This window comes from Peromyscus leucopus, chromosome 7, assembly GCF_004664715.2.
Source record: "Peromyscus leucopus breed LL Stock chromosome 7, UCI_PerLeu_2.1, whole genome shotgun sequence".
NCBI classification, from domain to species: Eukaryota; Metazoa; Chordata; class Mammalia; order Rodentia; family Cricetidae; genus Peromyscus; species Peromyscus leucopus.
In genome coordinates, this window is record NC_051069.1 from 70805943 (window position 1) to 70823468 (window position 17526).

The 17526-nt window shown below is 41.9% G+C and overlaps 1 protein-coding gene and 1 long non-coding RNA gene across 5 annotated transcripts in view; one reads left to right on the top strand and one right to left on the bottom strand.

Annotated features, from left to right (window-relative positions):
- Positions 1-3356: 3356 nt before the first annotated feature.
- Positions 3357-8909, bottom strand: Htr1b (5-hydroxytryptamine receptor 1B). 2 transcript variants are annotated; one of them, XM_028879834.2, is made up of 2 exons: positions 8626-8909; positions 3357-7848 (listed from the first exon to the last, which is right to left on the bottom strand). In XM_028879834.2, the coding sequence occupies exon 2, from the start codon at positions 7527-7529 to the stop codon at positions 6369-6371; it is 1161 nt and encodes a 386-aa protein (XP_028735667.1). In that variant the 5' UTR covers positions 7530-7848; positions 8626-8909; the 3' UTR covers positions 3357-6368. The 2 variants fall into 2 exon arrangements, with proteins under 2 accessions (XP_028735667.1, XP_037063698.1); XM_037207803.1 differs by having other exon boundaries at positions 8336-8909.
- Positions 7152-17526, top strand: part of LOC114700264 — a 76327-nt gene continuing 65952 nt past the window's right edge. For all 3 annotated transcript variants that reach the window (XR_003735651.2, XR_005092011.1, XR_005092012.1), the window contains exon 1: positions 7152-7256. This is a non-coding gene — a long non-coding RNA (uncharacterized LOC114700264). The remainder of the gene's footprint in view (positions 7257-17526) is intronic.

Here is a 17526-nt window from a genome sequence, read left to right on the forward strand (position 1 = left end):
TTTGTTTATGTGCATGTGGAATGGCTGCTCCTCCTTTGTAACTAAGACAAGCTAGGTTTCCTTCCCTGCAGATCTCTATGATGCCATGTGATCCCTGGGCCAGTCTCATCAGGCTCCCCACAGAGCAGAGTCTTATAGGCCCACAAAGACACATCAGTCCTCTCCAGACCCATTGAATGGAGTCTGCTCTAAACAAACTCCTCAGGTGAGTCATATGCCCATTTAGTTTTGAGAAACATCATTGTGAAAACTCAAATTTCTTGACTTCCCATTTCTTTCTAGGATCTTCACACCCATATAAGCCTGTGTGTGCTGAACCTTATATTAAGAGCAGTGTATACACATCATCACAGTCTTAACTTTGGCCACAGATGAGAGTTATCTAGACAGGGCTTGATTTCAGTTATATAGTTCAATAATAAGAAACTGGGTCTCAACAAAGACTTTTTAAATAAGCTCACTTGATAAATAAAACGTGCAACTCTAGTTGAAACACTTGCAATATCATACATAGTTCTTACCTGAAAACACTGAGATGAGTATATTATACTACAGAGGGACTTGCCATGATTCTCAAACATGCATTTAGTCCGGTCTTTCTTGGCCTTTTTTTTCTTGAGAGCTTCCATGCCATCAAAGAGCTCTCAACTCCTACTATGTGATTATTTCATCATACAGCAGTCTGTGGGGGAAACCCGGAGAAGCAGAGCAAACACGGGGAGACTGGAGGACCTGACAGCCAGGAACAGCTTGGAAGGAAAGATGAAGCTCTGAGATAGTGTTCCTGCCAAGCACAGATGAGCATCCACTCAGTATTCAGCTAATGGCAACTGGAACTGCCGAGAGAGCTGCCACACCCAGAATTAAGAAGTAGCACACACGGGAGTATTAACAAAACACTCTGGGCACGGCTCTTTGACTAGGTGGCAAGGTCTCCTACCCTGCTCTGTCACAGCTGGCACATCACCAGCATGGCCACCATACTTTGGAGCAAGAGATATTCTGAAATCTGGTTATCCCAAAACAGGAGGACCAACCAGAGGCCCACCCATGTGTGGTATGTTCCCACAGAATCAGGCAGGAAGTGAGTCATGCCTGCTTGCATCACTAAAGTAAGGCATGTGTAATATTTTAAAGGATTTATTATAAATGAATCCCTCCCATCGCCATCTGCTCATTTTTGGTACAGGAACTATTACAAGCCCATTCTTGGACGGTTGGTTAACAGATTTAAAAAAGATGCATATTTTGTGATGTGTGCAAATAAGTAAAGGAAATGGGAATTTTCCTTTACAGACTATATTTGGAATGTTGTTAAGTCACTATCTTAGTCAGTTGCCCAGTTGCTAGTATACTCCTAAGATGTGGATGCTGCCTTTGAAAGTCCAATTGAATCCACAGATGTGTGTAATGGCCTGCTGCAGACAGTGAAGGCGCTGAGGATAACAGCAGTGTTGATGACCAGCAGCAATGGTGCCACAGCATCTATTTGCTTGCTTATTATGATCTGTTTGCCTCTGTAAAAAAAAAAAAAAAAATTGTCTTTCTGATACCCAACACTCTATTCACATTTATACCACACCGACTTTCAAATAAACACCAGAATTGCACAGATTTAAAGATTAAGCCTTCTGGGAAAGGCTGTCTTGGATGCATACTTTGCTTCTGTGTTGAAATGGCAAGTGCTGTACCTTTGAATTATGAGTGTATTAATATTAAACCAAAGAAGTTAAAGAGAAGGGGGAAAAGGGGAGGAAGAAGAGGAGAGACAGACAGACAGAAGACAGACAGAGACAGAAAGAGAGAAAGTGATGAGAAAATCCCTAGTGATGAATGTTCAAGTACATAGTTTGAATTATTTTGAGATAAATGTGTTTCTCTTAACTTCTGAATTCACTTGGTGTCATATTAATAAAAGGTCACAATAATGTAAATACTAAACTAAGAAAATAAAAATTGAGTACACATACATGAAGAAACACTTTGAGTGTGTTTTGGGGAAACTGCCTTCTTGGATTTTAACTTCTGAAAAATCTGCTACTTTAGTATCAGTGATGAACCTCGGGAGAGCTCGGGGAGCTTTGTTTTCACTGAGCCTAAAGGAGTTAATTCACTTGCAAACCACCTAGAAAGAATGACATCCTCAACTGGGAGCCGCAGCATTGGCTGACTGTTCAGAGGCATTCTGCCCCCTGGTGGACGCCCAGGGAGGGTTTGATGCATATTGCAGAAGCTTTCGTGCCCTTCCCACACCCTTCCCTTCTTTTTCTGATATCCTCAGGAGGTGCTCCATTTGAAAGCTTTTACCTCCTCCACATATATATGCATTTGGAGCAACAGTTTCCTTTTATGTAATATAAAAATTCTTGGCTTCCAAATCAGCTCTTCAGAGCTAAAATAAAAATTATACGCATCATTGTTGGTAAAGACTAAAAGAGGAAAATGAGGTGCTGAAAAAGGGTGTGGATATGGCCAGAGAATGTGGACTTGAGAAAATAGCCATACATCTCTAGAAGGTGGGAAAGAAGGTTTAAATGTGTATAAGAGAAAGCTACAGGAAACTAAGTGTGTGCCAATTTCTCACTGACATTGCACCTACTGAAAACCACCTTTTGTGTTCCCTTTTCCCTTTGGACCAGGAATGACCAGCCAAAGGAGGTGGTTGTGGAAAACTGCTAATCCCAATCATTTCTAATTTAGACAAGATCTCCCCATTCCAGCTAACTGAAACTTCCTCCGTCTACTCTCTCAAATAACCTTGATTTTCTGTGCTACAAGTACAGTGCATCCCTATAAAGGAAGCACTTGGAAATAATGCCAAAGAGGAGCTACCATTTATGAATCCCACTCCCCTTCTGAAGCGCAATGTGTACAGACTTTGAGCCTTTGCAACAACTTACAGTTAGGTGATATTTTGGAAAGAGAACCGCATAATCTACCATCTACATTTATCATTGAAACCTAGGACATTCTGACTCCAGAAGTTGTTTCTCTGGATATTCCATTGGTCCTTAGGTAGCACAGCCTACCCTTACATCATACAAAAGTCCGCTTTCACTCAGCTTCTCCTTTCTCTCATTTTGTATTTTAATCTTCAGAACACTGAGGAGAAACTCCTTTAACATTTCTATCTGGAAAGCATCTTGATAGTGGATGCAACCTTCCCTCTTTATAGAATACAAAATTACTTTTGAACTCTTCCTACACACATAAACTGAACTCTCCAAACCATGGCAACACATATCCATCCATCACACTGTCAACTATCACCAGTCAGCCTCTCATGAAGGCTTGAACTTCAAAACACAGCCCAGAATCAAGTGACCCAGTCTTCCCATAATAATAGAATAATAGTCTTTTAGAACACAAAAAGAACTTTTATTTCATCATTTTCCTAAATTTAATTTCCAATTACACATTTGCTGAGAGGTGGAATACCAAAGGCAACTTTAGACACAAAACTCCACCAAATACACACAATCTGAGACATGACTGCTTGAGTGAGTTATGGTCCTCTCAGTACTTCCCACTTAAAGAAAAGAAAACTAAGATAATAGAGAGGAAAGGTGAACAATATTGTTCTATAGGAATTTTGTCAAACTTCTTAAACATTCATTCCATGGGTGCAGTGTCCATTTTTTAAAAAGGAAACTCTAAAGTTCCTACAAACACAAGACAATATTGGCATTTTTAAATGAGTATACATTCATATACTTGTGTGAAAATTTGTGCAATTAAACAATATGGAAAATGGTACTTGTTACCATAGTCAATGAAAATATATTTTCATTTCTACGTAAGTTAAACATTTTCATCTCCCATTTTATGTTCTGCAAAAAAGCCATGTGTCTAGTTTATGAAACAAACTATGCTCATATGCAGTAGTAACTGAAAAGGAGCTTAACAGTTCTATCTGCATACCCGGGGGTGAATATACACCTTGCATAATCATGTGCAATGCTGGATGATGATCTTAGATCTCTTATCACTACAAAGGTTTGCAAGCTTCTATTTGATACACGATGCCTCACATTCAATCAGTTCAGCCAAAGTACTCAAGCAATAATTAAGGTGAGTGATTTACAAAATGACAAACAACCAATTTGACTAAATTGACCATGTTTTGTCAACATGGTGACACAGTCATTGTAAGTGCCCTATAAAGAAATCATTTGTAAGTGGCTATTTGTTTCAATTAATTTTCCCCTAAGGCTCTTAGAAGTTGACTTAATTGCCTCTTGGGCCCCAAGAAAACACAGCTACATAAACAGGAGACCAACATATTAATCATATGAAAACAAATACCATGCTTCATATGCATTCCTCCATAGGAGAAATGTCACAAAGCACAAAGAAACTAGGGATCCAGCAGAAATCTACAGGATTATCTAATGCCTAAGATTTTATCTTACTCCAGTGTCAGGTATAATGTTTGTTGAAATTCCCTTTTTTACCTACAGTACATGTGAACTTTTGACTAGCATCTTTTCAGAGTCATTACCCAGTGTGAAGGTCTGCACAGTAGGCGAGCAGTGTAATTCAGCTCACTACATCTATTGTCTGATGATCTAGACTGGGCAGCTTTACACAGGGAGTGGATCCATTTTATAAAGACAACTTCCTTCTGCAGACAAAAGGTCTCGAGTGCAGACAGCCTCTGAAGCAAGGACTGTGAATCTTCTTTGGCATATTAAACATTCCACATACACACTTGTTCTTACAGATGACCCTTCGGGACTGCTTCTTTTTGTTAAGAAAGTGCAATTTTTTTCATCTTCTAGTATGTGATTTTGCTGTATTATGTACCCCTCAGAGTGAATTCAAAATAACCAAGTGCCGTTGAAACTTAGAAAGAGAGATACGGTTCAGTAATTTTAGATGTTATCGTCACTGACATGGCAGGTCAGTAACACATCTCCAAGGCTAGCAGGCTTGCCAGTTTCCTGGTTGTTTAGTAAGCCTGAGGTCTGGCTCTATGAATTATAAAGAAAATAGGTTCAATTTCAGGCTCTCTCGGCTTTTCTAAATTTCTAATGTGTCTTTTTTTCTAGCTACTCCTACCCAAACTTCAATAGTAAGAAAAAAACAAGGTGGAGTCCCAGGCTCTCTCTCTCTCATGCACACTTTAATATAGTTTGGGGTGTTCTGGCTGCGTTTTGAAGATTTCTGGACAGGGAAACTTGTTCTCTTGTTTACTTTATATATTTGCACACAAAGGAACCACAGATGGGAGAGAGTGCAAATGATTATCAAAAATTGTCTCATGCATTTTAAGATTTTTTTTACAAGTCAAAAATATACATCCTCTTATCTCCCCCTTTATTCCTTAATTATATAAGAAATAGCATCTGTTTCATCAGTCTCCTCCGTATAGCACGGATAAGGAAGAAAGATACTTTCTTGTTAAGTAACTGTATCCAACTCTAATCCATTTGACAAACTCCTCTACCAGCAGCAGTTTGGACTGAGTCACTCAGCATACCCTCCATTGGTGGGGATTTAAGTGTGTAAGATGACTGGTACATGAGATTAGGAAACCACGCAGCCTGCAGACTTTGGCACTAGCACACATTATGTTTTGTTTGAGCTGTTAGAGTTGTAGTTTGACGATCACAAAACAGGAATTTAAAAAATTAGAACTCTGCAGAAAACAAACACTCTTAGGTGTTGATCCTCAGTGTAACACTCCCCATCTCCCATTCCCACCCACCACCCCCATATATTTTTTTGATTGTAATAAAAATAGAGCTCTTATCATCAGAATTTCACTTTAACTCTTCAAGGTTGCTCTGTGCCGTCCAAGCCACATTTAGTGTTTGAAGCACCAAATCCACAAGTTTCTCCAACCACATTTAAATAAACAAATGAAGACTGAAGGATGTCAAAGTGAGTGTTCTAAAATTAAGCTGTAACACAAAGTTCCCCCCAAAGCACAGGGTATTAATTGTCTAGTTCAAGTACTGCCAGGCTGTGTGTAGATCTGTCTCAGATAGGCTTCCGACAATACCTACAAGTGCCACTGGCTTAGAGGGCAATGTCCATGGTACAAAACGGGGCATCCCCCATCCATCATCAACGTTAAAAAGTTGCAACCTTTTGTGTGATTGGCTGCAGGAGGATCTGTGCTGAGCCCGAGCTTTGAGGACAGGAGGCTAACCTCCTCAGCATGGAAGCTTTGCAGTAGTTGGAGCAGTTCACCTTCCAGAGTGCTCTCTCAGAGCTGCCCGGATTCACAGGATCCATTGCCCTTGCCCGGGACAGAGAGCCTTGCTTCCACCCAGTAACAGGGAAAGAAGATTTGACCTACCTGCAAAAGACCCAACTTGATCCCCAAAGGCCGCCTAGGCGACCCCACTGCCATTGACAAGTCAACCTGTGCACTTAAAGCGTATCAGTTTATGGAATGCTTGTTTGAAGTCCTCATTGGACATGGTGTAGATGATGGGGTTGATGAGGGAGTTAAGATAGCCTAGCCAGTTGAAGAAGTCAAAGATGGCCATGTGAAACCAGCAGGCATCCTTGCAGATAGGCATCACCAGGGAGATGATGAAGAAGGGCAGCCAGCACACAATAAATGCTCCTAAAATGATCCCTAGGGTCTTGGTGGCTTTGCGCTCCCTAGCGGCCATGAGTTTCTTCTTTTCCAGCAGGGCGTCTGAGACTCTCACTTTGACTTGGTTCACGTACACTGGAGACCCGGACTCACTGGGCACGTCGGGAGCCCTGGAGTTAATAGAGGTGACCGAGGACGTGGACCCAGGGGAGTCTGTTATCAGCTGGGCTCGTGTCAAGCGCTTGCCGGTCTTGTTGGGTGTCTGTTTCAAAATCCGGGAGCGGGCTTCCACATAGATGCGGCCATAGAGGGCGATGAGGAGCAGGGTGGGTAAATAGAAAGCGCCCACCGTGGAGTAGACTGTGTAGAGGACGTGGTCGGTGTTCACAAAACAGTCCAGCACCTCCTCCTCAGCTTTGGCTTGACGCCAGAAGAAGGGTGGCAGCGAAATAGAGATGGAGAAGATCCACACCAGGGCTATCATGATGGCCGCCCTTTTGGGAGTCCTTTTAGCAGAATACTCTACCGCATCAGTGATGGCCCAGTAGCGGTCCAGGGCGATGACACAGAGATGCATAATGGAAGCAGTGCAACAGGTGATATCCGACGACAGCCAGAAGTCACAGACCACCTGGCCTAATGTCCAGCGTCCAGTGACCGTGTACATGGTGCTGATGGGCATCACCAGGATGGACACGAGCAGGTCAGTGACGGCCAGAGAGGCAATCAGGTAATTAGCTGGGGTGTGCAGCTTCCGGGTCCGATACACCGTGGCTATCACAAAGGCGTTGGAGAGCGTGGTGGCCAAGGTGATGAGAGCCAGCAAAGCAACCAGCAGGACTTTCCAGGGCATGGCGATGGAGTCCTGGTAAATGTAGCTGTCTGCGCTGCAGTTGTGAGAGAGGTTGACAAGAGGTACCCCTGTCTGGGAGGCGGCAGGAGGCGGCGGGGCGCACTGAACTCCCTGCTCCTCCATGGCTCTCCTCGCCCGGGCTGCGGAGCGCAGCTCTTGAGCATGGAGCGGACAAGGGAGAGAACAGAGGATGGGAGGATCATGGAGACCACGGGCTTGTCTCCTTTGCCTAGCCAGTTCCGTGGGCTCCTCAGTAACTCCTCCGCCTGGGTTCTTAGCCGAAAGGAGAGGTCACAGGCGCGGCCACCAAGCCGGCGGGCGCGTCCCCTGCACTTCCAGTGCGCCCAGCGCTGCCGCCGCGTCTGCTAGCTCCTCTCCACGCCCCGTCTTCGCCCGGGTGATTAAAGCACTGGCCCACCCAATCCAGCTCCGCTCAGGCTCCCTGGAGGCAAACAGTGGAGAAGGGCTAAGTATCGCTTGAGGAGGGTGTCTCAGGTCAAGTGGGACCTCTTACCCCAATTGTTCAGGGCTCAGCTTCTCCTAACCCGGGCGCTCCGGAATCTGCAGACTCCGCCCGCAGGAGTTTCCTCGTTGTACAGACCTAAGCTTGCATGCCAGTGCAGAGTCTGGGGCTTGCATCCCCGCCCCGCGCCCCCCACCCAGGGCAGGGCCACTTTCTGTGGCCACCGCCTGACTTGGGGGATTGTGAAGTCTGCGAGCCGCGCCGCGCCTGGCGCCGGAGCTCCGCACTCCCTCCCTTTTCACGCGCTGGCCACCCGGGCGAGCTGCCCCGCGGAGACGCGGCCACCAGAAGGGAGACTCTGGGGTCGGAGCTGCAGCTGCTCGAGCCGCGCAGCAGCCGTCACCACCCCCTGGGTTCCAGCAGCGCCGCTGGGAGCCATGCCGCGGGGCGCACAGGGCTGAGGCACCTGGAGCCGTAGACCAGGAGGGGGCAGGTGTCGGGGGGAGCAGGAGGAACCCGGCGTGCGCCAGCCCGGGAGCTAGATGTGAGCCTCGGAGCCGGTGAGGCTCCTTTTATACTATCTGGGTCCAGCCTGGTCCGGTCTTGCAACTCGTGCAGTGCGGCGAGTGCAGACGCCAGCGGCACAGCACCTTCGCTTTAGCTCTCTCCCTCCCTCTTTTCCTCCCGCCCAGTTCCATTCCCGGCCACAGACTTCTCCCGCCGGGTCCTACCGCCCTCTCTCGCAGTTTTCGTCACCTTGTCCCTTCTCCCGACCCTGACACTCAGAGTCAGTCGCCTTTCAGGCGGGGAATGGGGAACGGGACGTCCTGTTCTTGCCTCTGCAGGCTTTGAGTCCTAGCGCTCCCGCAGTCAATCCACGCCCTTAGTCGCTGCCACAGACTTAGTGCGGGCGTCCGGGTCTAGGCTTCCGCCTACCACCACCTCCCTCTTTCCTGGAGGTTGGTGGTAGGTGGAGCAAGCCCTAATCTCTGAACTCTCCTTTCTGGAATCTAACCCAACACGGAAGGCCACACCCAGGTTGGAAGGAGGCGCCAGAGATGCTGCCTTAGAAGGAAGAAACCAATTTGAGCATTTTATACTTCACGCTTGGGGCTTTGAGATGTCTTTAACTCTTAGTACATTAACAACACATTTTCTTATCTACATTTAGAAAATTGGGCTTGTCATCCAGTCTTCCCCCTTTAACTTTGTGAGTCATCGGGAGAGAAGCTGTCTGAAAGATTTAAAACAATGTCATAAAGAGAAGCCAGTTACTGTATGTGAAATTAAACATTTGGCTCCAACCTCGTTCCAGTGGCTGGCGGCTCAGTACCCGAGTTTCCAGGGAAGAACTTCTTCCCTTCAGCCCGCCCAGGAAAGAGAAAATAAAGGGGCCTCTGAGCCATCCTCACTGCACTCATCACACTGTCTCCTTTGCCCTCCACAAAAAGATCGCGATTCTGCCATAGGGGGCAGTAAGCAAGGCAGCCAGGCCCCCAAACCCTCATCAGATTCCTTGTGCTGGGTTTTTCCTCCAATCTGAACAGAACCAAATACAGGGTACATGTACAAATCAAGAGTTGAACGTGAAGGGAAATGTATTATCGGTCTTGAGCACTAAGCGGTCCACTGTAAGTCCCAAGAACCTAAGTTTGTGTTTGGTATGTTGGGTGGATCCAATGAAAGCTGCGGTATAATTGAATTCATCAGGTTCTCCGCAAGTGTGTTTTTATAAGCATGATTTATGCTGTCTCAGAGGTGAGTCAGGGATCATCTGCAATTTCAAAAGTGGAGTAACTCCAGACCTATATGAGAGACTTTACCTAAGATGACATGGCCCCAAACCAAATTCCCTGCGTTGTTGGTCCTCTAAGTCAGCCAGCCAGGCAAAAATTAGAATGAGTAATTGATGCTGGATTAGAATACATAATTGACGCTGGGTATTCTCTGCACTAGGAATATGGAAACGAACAGGGCAAATTCAGAACCAATTACAGCAGTTACATTCTAGGAGGGACAAAGACAGTGGGTGATGGTCAACTAAATTACTATACTTTCATTTGTTAGCAAGTGTGGTAAAGAAAATACAAACCATCCAAGCTTCAAGAGCGCACTCCTTTTAGTAAGGGGTTTTAGCCGGATTGCAGCAGATGATTTTAAAAAAAAGAAAGAAAGAAAGAAAAAGCAAAAGAAAAGCACCCCCCCCCCCGCTCCTTTCCCTGAGGCCAGAAACGTCAGCATATTAAGCATTTTCCCACCACATTTTTAAGGTGGCCTCCAGTCTTCCATCTTCCAACTCCATCCATCACCAGGCGCCTTTATAATTTTCTTAACCCTGGTGCCCAGTTCAAAGCTATTGGAAAGGGAAGGGAAGAGAAGCTGGCAAGTTTAAACCACTAGGTGGGGACGTTGACCAGGATGGAGCAAGTGCGTGTTGGAGGGGCAAGAATGGGGACACTAGAAAACTATTTTCTTGTTACCATAGTCTAGTAGGGGAGCTAGAGTAGCCCGAGAGAACTGCTCAAGAGAAAGGAGACAGGAGAAGAATATGGAGAACTACAGCGGCCTCGTTGTTTCTGTTTCAGAAGCAGGAGACGAAGAAAACAACTTCTCGGTATTGGCATTAGAGAGGCAGACACTTGTGGCATTCCCATGGACTACTGCAGCTGATTTGCAGAGTCCCATGCCCTGAGCAGACACTACCACTTGCAAGCAGATTGGGAGTTTACCTTCTGGTTAGAGCTGCGTGAATATGCCCCTGCAGCACAGAAGGGATGTGAGCAGAGCTCAGTGAAGAGCCACAGTTCATTAAGCCTAGTTTCTGAATCACACTCATTCCTTTTAGGACTTAAAACATAGAAAAGGCAGCTGTTTGCACAGCAGTGCATATTTTTGAAACAAGAAATTCACCCATCGCCCCTAGGTACCAATTCCTGGCTTTTTTGGATCCCAAGTCCCAGGTCATTCAAGGGCACCTTCTTTCAAATTAGCGGTGAATCCAGAGCTTCAAAGAACAGTAAAAATTCATTGGGTAGAAAAAGCTCTTAATAGAGACGGCAGGACAGATCAGGTAGTGAGTCATTCATGGTGGGGTATGAATCCCCCTCAAGGGGGCCTTTCTATGCCAAGGGGCTCTGTTGCTCCCACAGGGAAATAACAGGTACAGTCTGAGAGGTTTTGATCTTGGTCTTACCATACCAGACACTGAAGAGAAATTCTCTCTCCTGGCAACCACAAGGAGTATGTCACAGAACTCAGAACTCAATGTCCAACACAGTACCTAGCCTCCGGTGAAATCTTAATTGAAAAATATCCAAGTGGCAGGTCCTAATCACAGAATGTGGGGACTGGACAGGTACTTCTTTCAAGTCTTAAATGTCAAGTCTAAGGACAAGGTGAGACATTTTTACTGCTGTGATATTAAATTTCCACTGGTGAAATGATCAGCGAAGACACCAGCACTGAACAACCTTTTTTTGCATGGTGATAGCCCATAGCCTGGTTCCTCTCAAACATTCTCACTATCTCTGAAAGTTGATTGGTATCACAGGAAATACAAACTCTTCCAAGGGCCTTGTTTCTATCCTGTATCTTCTATGAGGAAACTATGGGAATGTCTGCATAAGAAAATACATGCAATTCTTACAAATACTGAGTGTTCAGGATTCTTTCGTACATTCATTGGCCTCTATAGTAGGTTTGTGAGCTGATATTCATGTCATAGTACTTCTATGCTATCTAATTTCTTAAGGATTTTTAAGATTTACTAGAAAATAAAGTCAGTTCTTTATGAGGCTAGTGTAGATTAGTTCCTAAGAAGGAACAGCTCTGCTGTGTTTCTAGGTATGGTGGACAAGCCATATTTATATAGAGAAAGGAAGAGTGACAAAATTAGAGCATATGTATAATATATAATATATTCATATGATATATATATATTTCATAGTCTAAGACCTGTCCTTGTAATAACAAACACTGTCTTAGTCAGTTTTCCTTTGCTGTGAAGAGACCCCATGGCCATGGTAATTCTTATAAAAAGAAAGCATTTAATTGGAGGCTTGCTTAAATTTTCAGGGGTTTAGTGCATTATCATTATGGTAGGGAGCATGGTGGCAGGCAGGCAGGCAGGCAGGCAAACACGGTAACTTAGACAACAGGAATGAGAGAGGCACTAGGCCTGGCTTGGACCCTTGACACCTCAAAGCCCACCCTTCAGTGACAAACTCCCTCCAATAAGTCTACACTTTCTCCAACAAAGGCACATCTCTTAATCCTTTCAAATGATGCCACTCCCGGGTGACAAAACAGTCAAGCATGTGAACCTATGGGAGCCATTCTTATTCCAACCAGCACGGACACTTTAAACAGTTACCTGCAACAAATATAGTAACACTGGTTCAAAGCTAACTCAGTTCAAACTAGCTAGCTCCCACACAAGACCTGGGTCTTGAGATACCACTAAGTAACACTAATATAAACTGCTTGGATCATTAGCTCCACCCAGCAGGGAATCTTTCTCCTTGGGAAGGGTAGGCTTTGTCTGCAATGAAAAGTTCTTTCATGAAAAAGCAATGCCAACTGAATCCACTAAACTTACAACAGGCTTTAAGTCAGCAATATCATTGTGAAGCTCTGTTCAGGATGAATTTTGTCTAAAACAAAAACAAATCAGAGCATATAATGATGAAATTGTCCATCAAGCCTGAAGAAAACAAGAAAAGAAATGCCTTTTTCTATATTCAAAATAAGTGGTTTGTTCTTTACTTTCAACCCAGAAGGAAAAAAAAAAAAAGCATCATTGTGTAGTTTAGGTTTGTAGAGAAAATAAGCCAAGCTGTGCTCTACCGCCTCTATACCTGTAATTCATGAATAATAATCATTATCCTTTACTGAGCACTGTGCACTGAGCCATATGCTGTGTGTCCCACACACATTTCTCATTTAATTGTTATAACACTGAAAACTGTCATTACCGTTCTCAGTTTCTGGATAAGGAAATTGAGACTTAGAGAATTTAAGAAACTCTGCTAATATCAGACAGCTGGCAAGTGCGAAATAGTCCAAATTCAAGTCTCTAAAACTTCCTGCTCTACCCCTTTCCCAGTGTTATATATAAACCAATCCTGCAACTCAGCCATGGTGCCTTTTTAACCAGTCTGCCTCTACTGTCCTTTTTTTTTTTTCTTCCAAGACATGACAGCAACAGTTTGTAGCTATTTGAGGTTCCAGGGTAATCTTACAGATACTTTCACAGTTCTGAAAGGGAGAAGAGTAACGGTACTGACTATGGTTTTAAAATCCGGGTATAAAACTAGTTTACTATAATTATAAGTGAGTGGCTAATCATTATATTATAAGCAGTATTTACTGGTGAATAGAACTTATTCATATGTTGAACACTCATGCGAAAACCATACTAAAGACTTACCTGTATTTTTGCATTAATTTTTGACCAGGGAGGGTTCGTTCTGGTTTTTTTTCTATCTTTATACTTCACACAGCCCTTGAAGTAAACACAAACATACACACTGAATTTTTCAAGGTCATCAATTAGAATTTGTTTGAATAGTGAGGAACAAGTTGCTGAACACTGTGACATTCATTCTCTTCTCTGAAATTTACCATACTATTTTGACTATCATAAAAATAACAGAAAAATTGAATTGCTTTACTTCTGATTTGTCTATTGAAGTTAATTATCCTTACTTTTCTTCCTAGGGCTAAGTAATTCAGAGAAAAAAAAAAGACTCTTCCTAGCAGTAAAATTATTCAAATAAAGTTATTAAAAAGTTTTAATCAAGCCAGGCATAGTGGTGCATGCCTTTAATCCCAATACTTTGGAGTTGGAGGCAGGTAGTTCTCTATGAAGTCAAGGCCAGCCAGATCTACATAGTGAATTCCAGGACAGCCTGAACTTAATAGTGAAACCCTGTCTCAAAGAGAAAAAGAAGGTTTAATCAACCATAAATCAGCAGTTTAGGATGTTCATTTACTAAAATAATACAAAACCCAGAAATGTATACAAAACTCTTATATTTTGTGTTATATAGATGACATTGTGGCTTCCAGTGTTCCTGAAGTTTAGAAGCATCACACTAGGAATTATGAGAAACTGTCAGACAAGCATATTGGATGTAGCAGGAAGTCAAATATGTCATCACTACTGTGAAGCAGAGAAGAGATTGAAGGCAAATGTTCAAGATTAAAAGCCTAAAAAGAATGACCATAATAACATTGCTTATATTAAAATATTTAATAGTATAACTAAAGACTCTGACCCAAATGTTGGTAAACCAATTTAATCCCATGTCTAAATAAAAGAAGGAGTCGGCTTCAAGAGGAGAGTGAGTGCGTCAAAACCAAGAGGAGCTGCATTAATTCACTTTGTAACTGAGCCTCAGGGAAAGCTAAGAAACTACAAGGCTGTCCTATTCCTCTTCAGTGTCGTGTGTATGTAGCTAGCTTCTTCTTCTTCTTCTTCTTCTTCTTCTTCTTCTTCTTCTTCTTCTTCTTCTTCTTCTTCTTCTCCTTCTCCTCCTCCTCCTCCTTCCTCTTAAAAGCTGCTGTCGTTTATTTTACCTTGTTCACAAACACTGTATCAGACTAACATTTCATTATTTAGTAGTATGTTAATCACACAAATTTTTATTGTATTTATTGACATACTTTGATCATATTTATCTTCCCCAACACTACCCTTCTTGCCATGTCCTTTTTCGCCTTACTCTTCATAAATATATCATTTTGTTTCTTTTTAATTTTGTTTAGTTTTTGTTTATTTGGATACAGTTTTTGTTGTTTGAGACAAGCCCTGACTCTGTAACTCAGGCAGTCCTGTAGCTCACTATGTGGCCTAGGCTAGATCATTCCTGCATTGATTGTCCTGCTTCTGCCTCTGGAGTGCTGAGATAATATCGATGAGTCACCACTATACCTGGAGCCAGCTACCACTGTTAATCCTGTATATGGAAGTGTTCCAGTGTTTGTACTTTAAATTGACGTGACTCTCCATAGTCTTTTCATATTGTTGTTAATACCTTAAAAATGCCTATCTTACCTTTAAATCATCAGCGGTTCAAATTCACATACCAAATTCAAGCCGGTTCCAAGTTCATAAATGATGAGAAATGTATTATGCTTCTGAATAAAAGATAGGTGCTACAAGTCACAAAAATATACAAAGTAGGATTTCAGCTGTTTATGATAAAGCTAACACCTGGAAGAAGCCAAGGGCCTTCCAGAGGTCAAGCTGAGGCTCAAGGAGCCTTGGTGATATTTGGCTTTTGATTATCAGCCATTTCCTGCTATGAGTTTCTTGTGTGCTATTGTAGCTTTTCCATCATTTATTGGGCACCATTTCCCCTCTACTAAAGGAATATTTAGACAACCTGCGCTGACAGCTATGCTCAGCCAGAACCCCAGTTCAAGCCTCCCTGTAATTATCTTCATTGGCAGCATCCGGCCAGGTCCATCCCCAGATGGAGGAAAGTACCTTATCAGAGATACCTCTATACTCTCTAAGAACAAACTTACGTGTCCAGATTACCCATTTGAGAAGGCCTGGCGGATGTGCCAATTAAGCTTAACTTCCTCCTTTTCCAAATCTTACCTCTAGTTCCAGATCTCCCTTTAACTATCACCAGAGGCATCTAGCTGTACACAAGTTGCCTAGTGACTGAGCACATCTTCCCCCACCCTGCAGAAAAACAGCAGATAGCTTAGACAGATAGGAGCCACAGGAACAAAGAAGGCAGTTTTATTTTCTCCCATTGTTCTAACAATTCTGGATGTTAGATATATCCCAATTCCTTACTAAAAGTATGATTCATTCCAGGCTCAGGAAACAGCCCTAGTAAATCAATTGTATATAAGCAGCTTCTTCGAGACCCCACTCTTACATTGTGGAGACATCCTAGGAAGCCCTACATAAGAGATATGAGTGGTCATCAGAAGAAAATAGATTCCGTTAAGTGGGCTTGAGCAAGAGTTATCAACTTATGTGGATTAGATTTGTACCATGTTTAACTCAATATAAGAACCATTGATGGTTAAAAATTTTTATTGTCATTTTAATTTTTAATTAAAATCTTACTTTATTTTATGCATAGTAACACAGTTTACATGCTAAATAACACTATAATAGAAGGATTTTATATGTTTTGAGCAGAAGAAAAAGGAAAACCTTTCAAGTTACAAAATCTTTTGCCCCCAACCAAAAATCCTTTTCTTAAAAAAATTGCTTCTGCTAAGCGGGTCAATGTGACAAATGTCTTATTGACTAGACATTTGTAATTCCTGTTGTACATTATAATAGTTAATGAGATTAAAAAGAAAGATATAATTTTACATCACTTCCTCAAAGAAATAGCACATGTTATATTCTTTTGGAATTCAAAATGGTTCTTGTTACTTCAATACATAGAAAGCTGAATTCACATTATGTTACATTGAAAGAGCACCAATTAAACTGCCAATTCTTTTTTAATTTTTATGTTCTTAACCTTAAAATAATTGTTCACAAATGGAAAAATAAATTATGTATTTTTATAAACAAAATAGGCAAAAATATTGCTATATTATTAAAAACTCTTACTTTAAGAATCTAAGTCTTCTGAATAGCTAATCAGAATATTTCATTTCTGTCATATACATCACCATCATCTGTCACCAATAGCACATGCAATACAACATTTTTACAAGAAATTACCAATGTTTTCTTAGGCACTTTTTCCCCCAAGGGAATATTCTGACGTTTTCCTCAACTCATGTAAACATGTAACAATTGACAATCACATCCAAACTTTCTTCAGTTAATTGTAACCCTATTTGAAAGATGGTCAAATACAGAAAAGAATGTTCATCTTAGACTTGATAACCTATAATAAGTTAATTTATATAAAATAAATTTCAGATTTGAAGTCTATTTATCAGCTTTGCCTGAATATCCATAAGAGTTAATGTTCTCATAGGTCATTATGTATTAACTACATGTATCTCAAAAACTTAAGGTTAAAGATGAAAACTTCATTATTTAATCCCATAAGAGTGAGAATGAAGAATACAAATTGAGACAATTTAATTGTGATTTCAAACACAGTTTGTTAATCTAATCTAGGTTGATATGAGTAAATTGGAGATATCTAAATTAAAATGATTAATAAGTTACCACTTGAAAAATGAAACTGTGATAAAAGTAACTACAATAATAAATAGAAGAATCTTAATAACAAAGTAGAAGGAATTGTAAAGATTTCTGGTACATAGAATGGTGAAATGAAAATCAGAGATAAAATAGGAAGAGACCACATTGACATAGCTATGTAGAGGAAGACACCAGACACTATGCAATAAATTATATTAATGCAAAACTATTCCTTAAGTTGAAGAAAGTGTGCTTGCTGGTTTAGAATACTGTTTCACGCCAGTTAATAAGAAAAGACATGCACATAAAGTACTCTATATTATTTCATTTTCAATATACTTTTCACATATTTTTTAAGAAGTATAGAACAGGGTAAGATAAAGGGTAAGATAAATAACTTTAACACAGGAAACAGAGTCTGTTCAATGTTTCTTAGAACTCCACCATCAAAATAAATGGAGAAGTGTTTGCAGACTTCGGGATCATGGAAGTCACAAGGCCAGACTTCAAAGCCT

Coding starts and splice junctions, on each gene's coding strand:
- Htr1b (XM_028879834.2), bottom strand. CDS start 7,529: ATGGAGGAGCAGGGAGTTCAGTGCGCCCCGCCGCCTCCTGCCGCCTCC.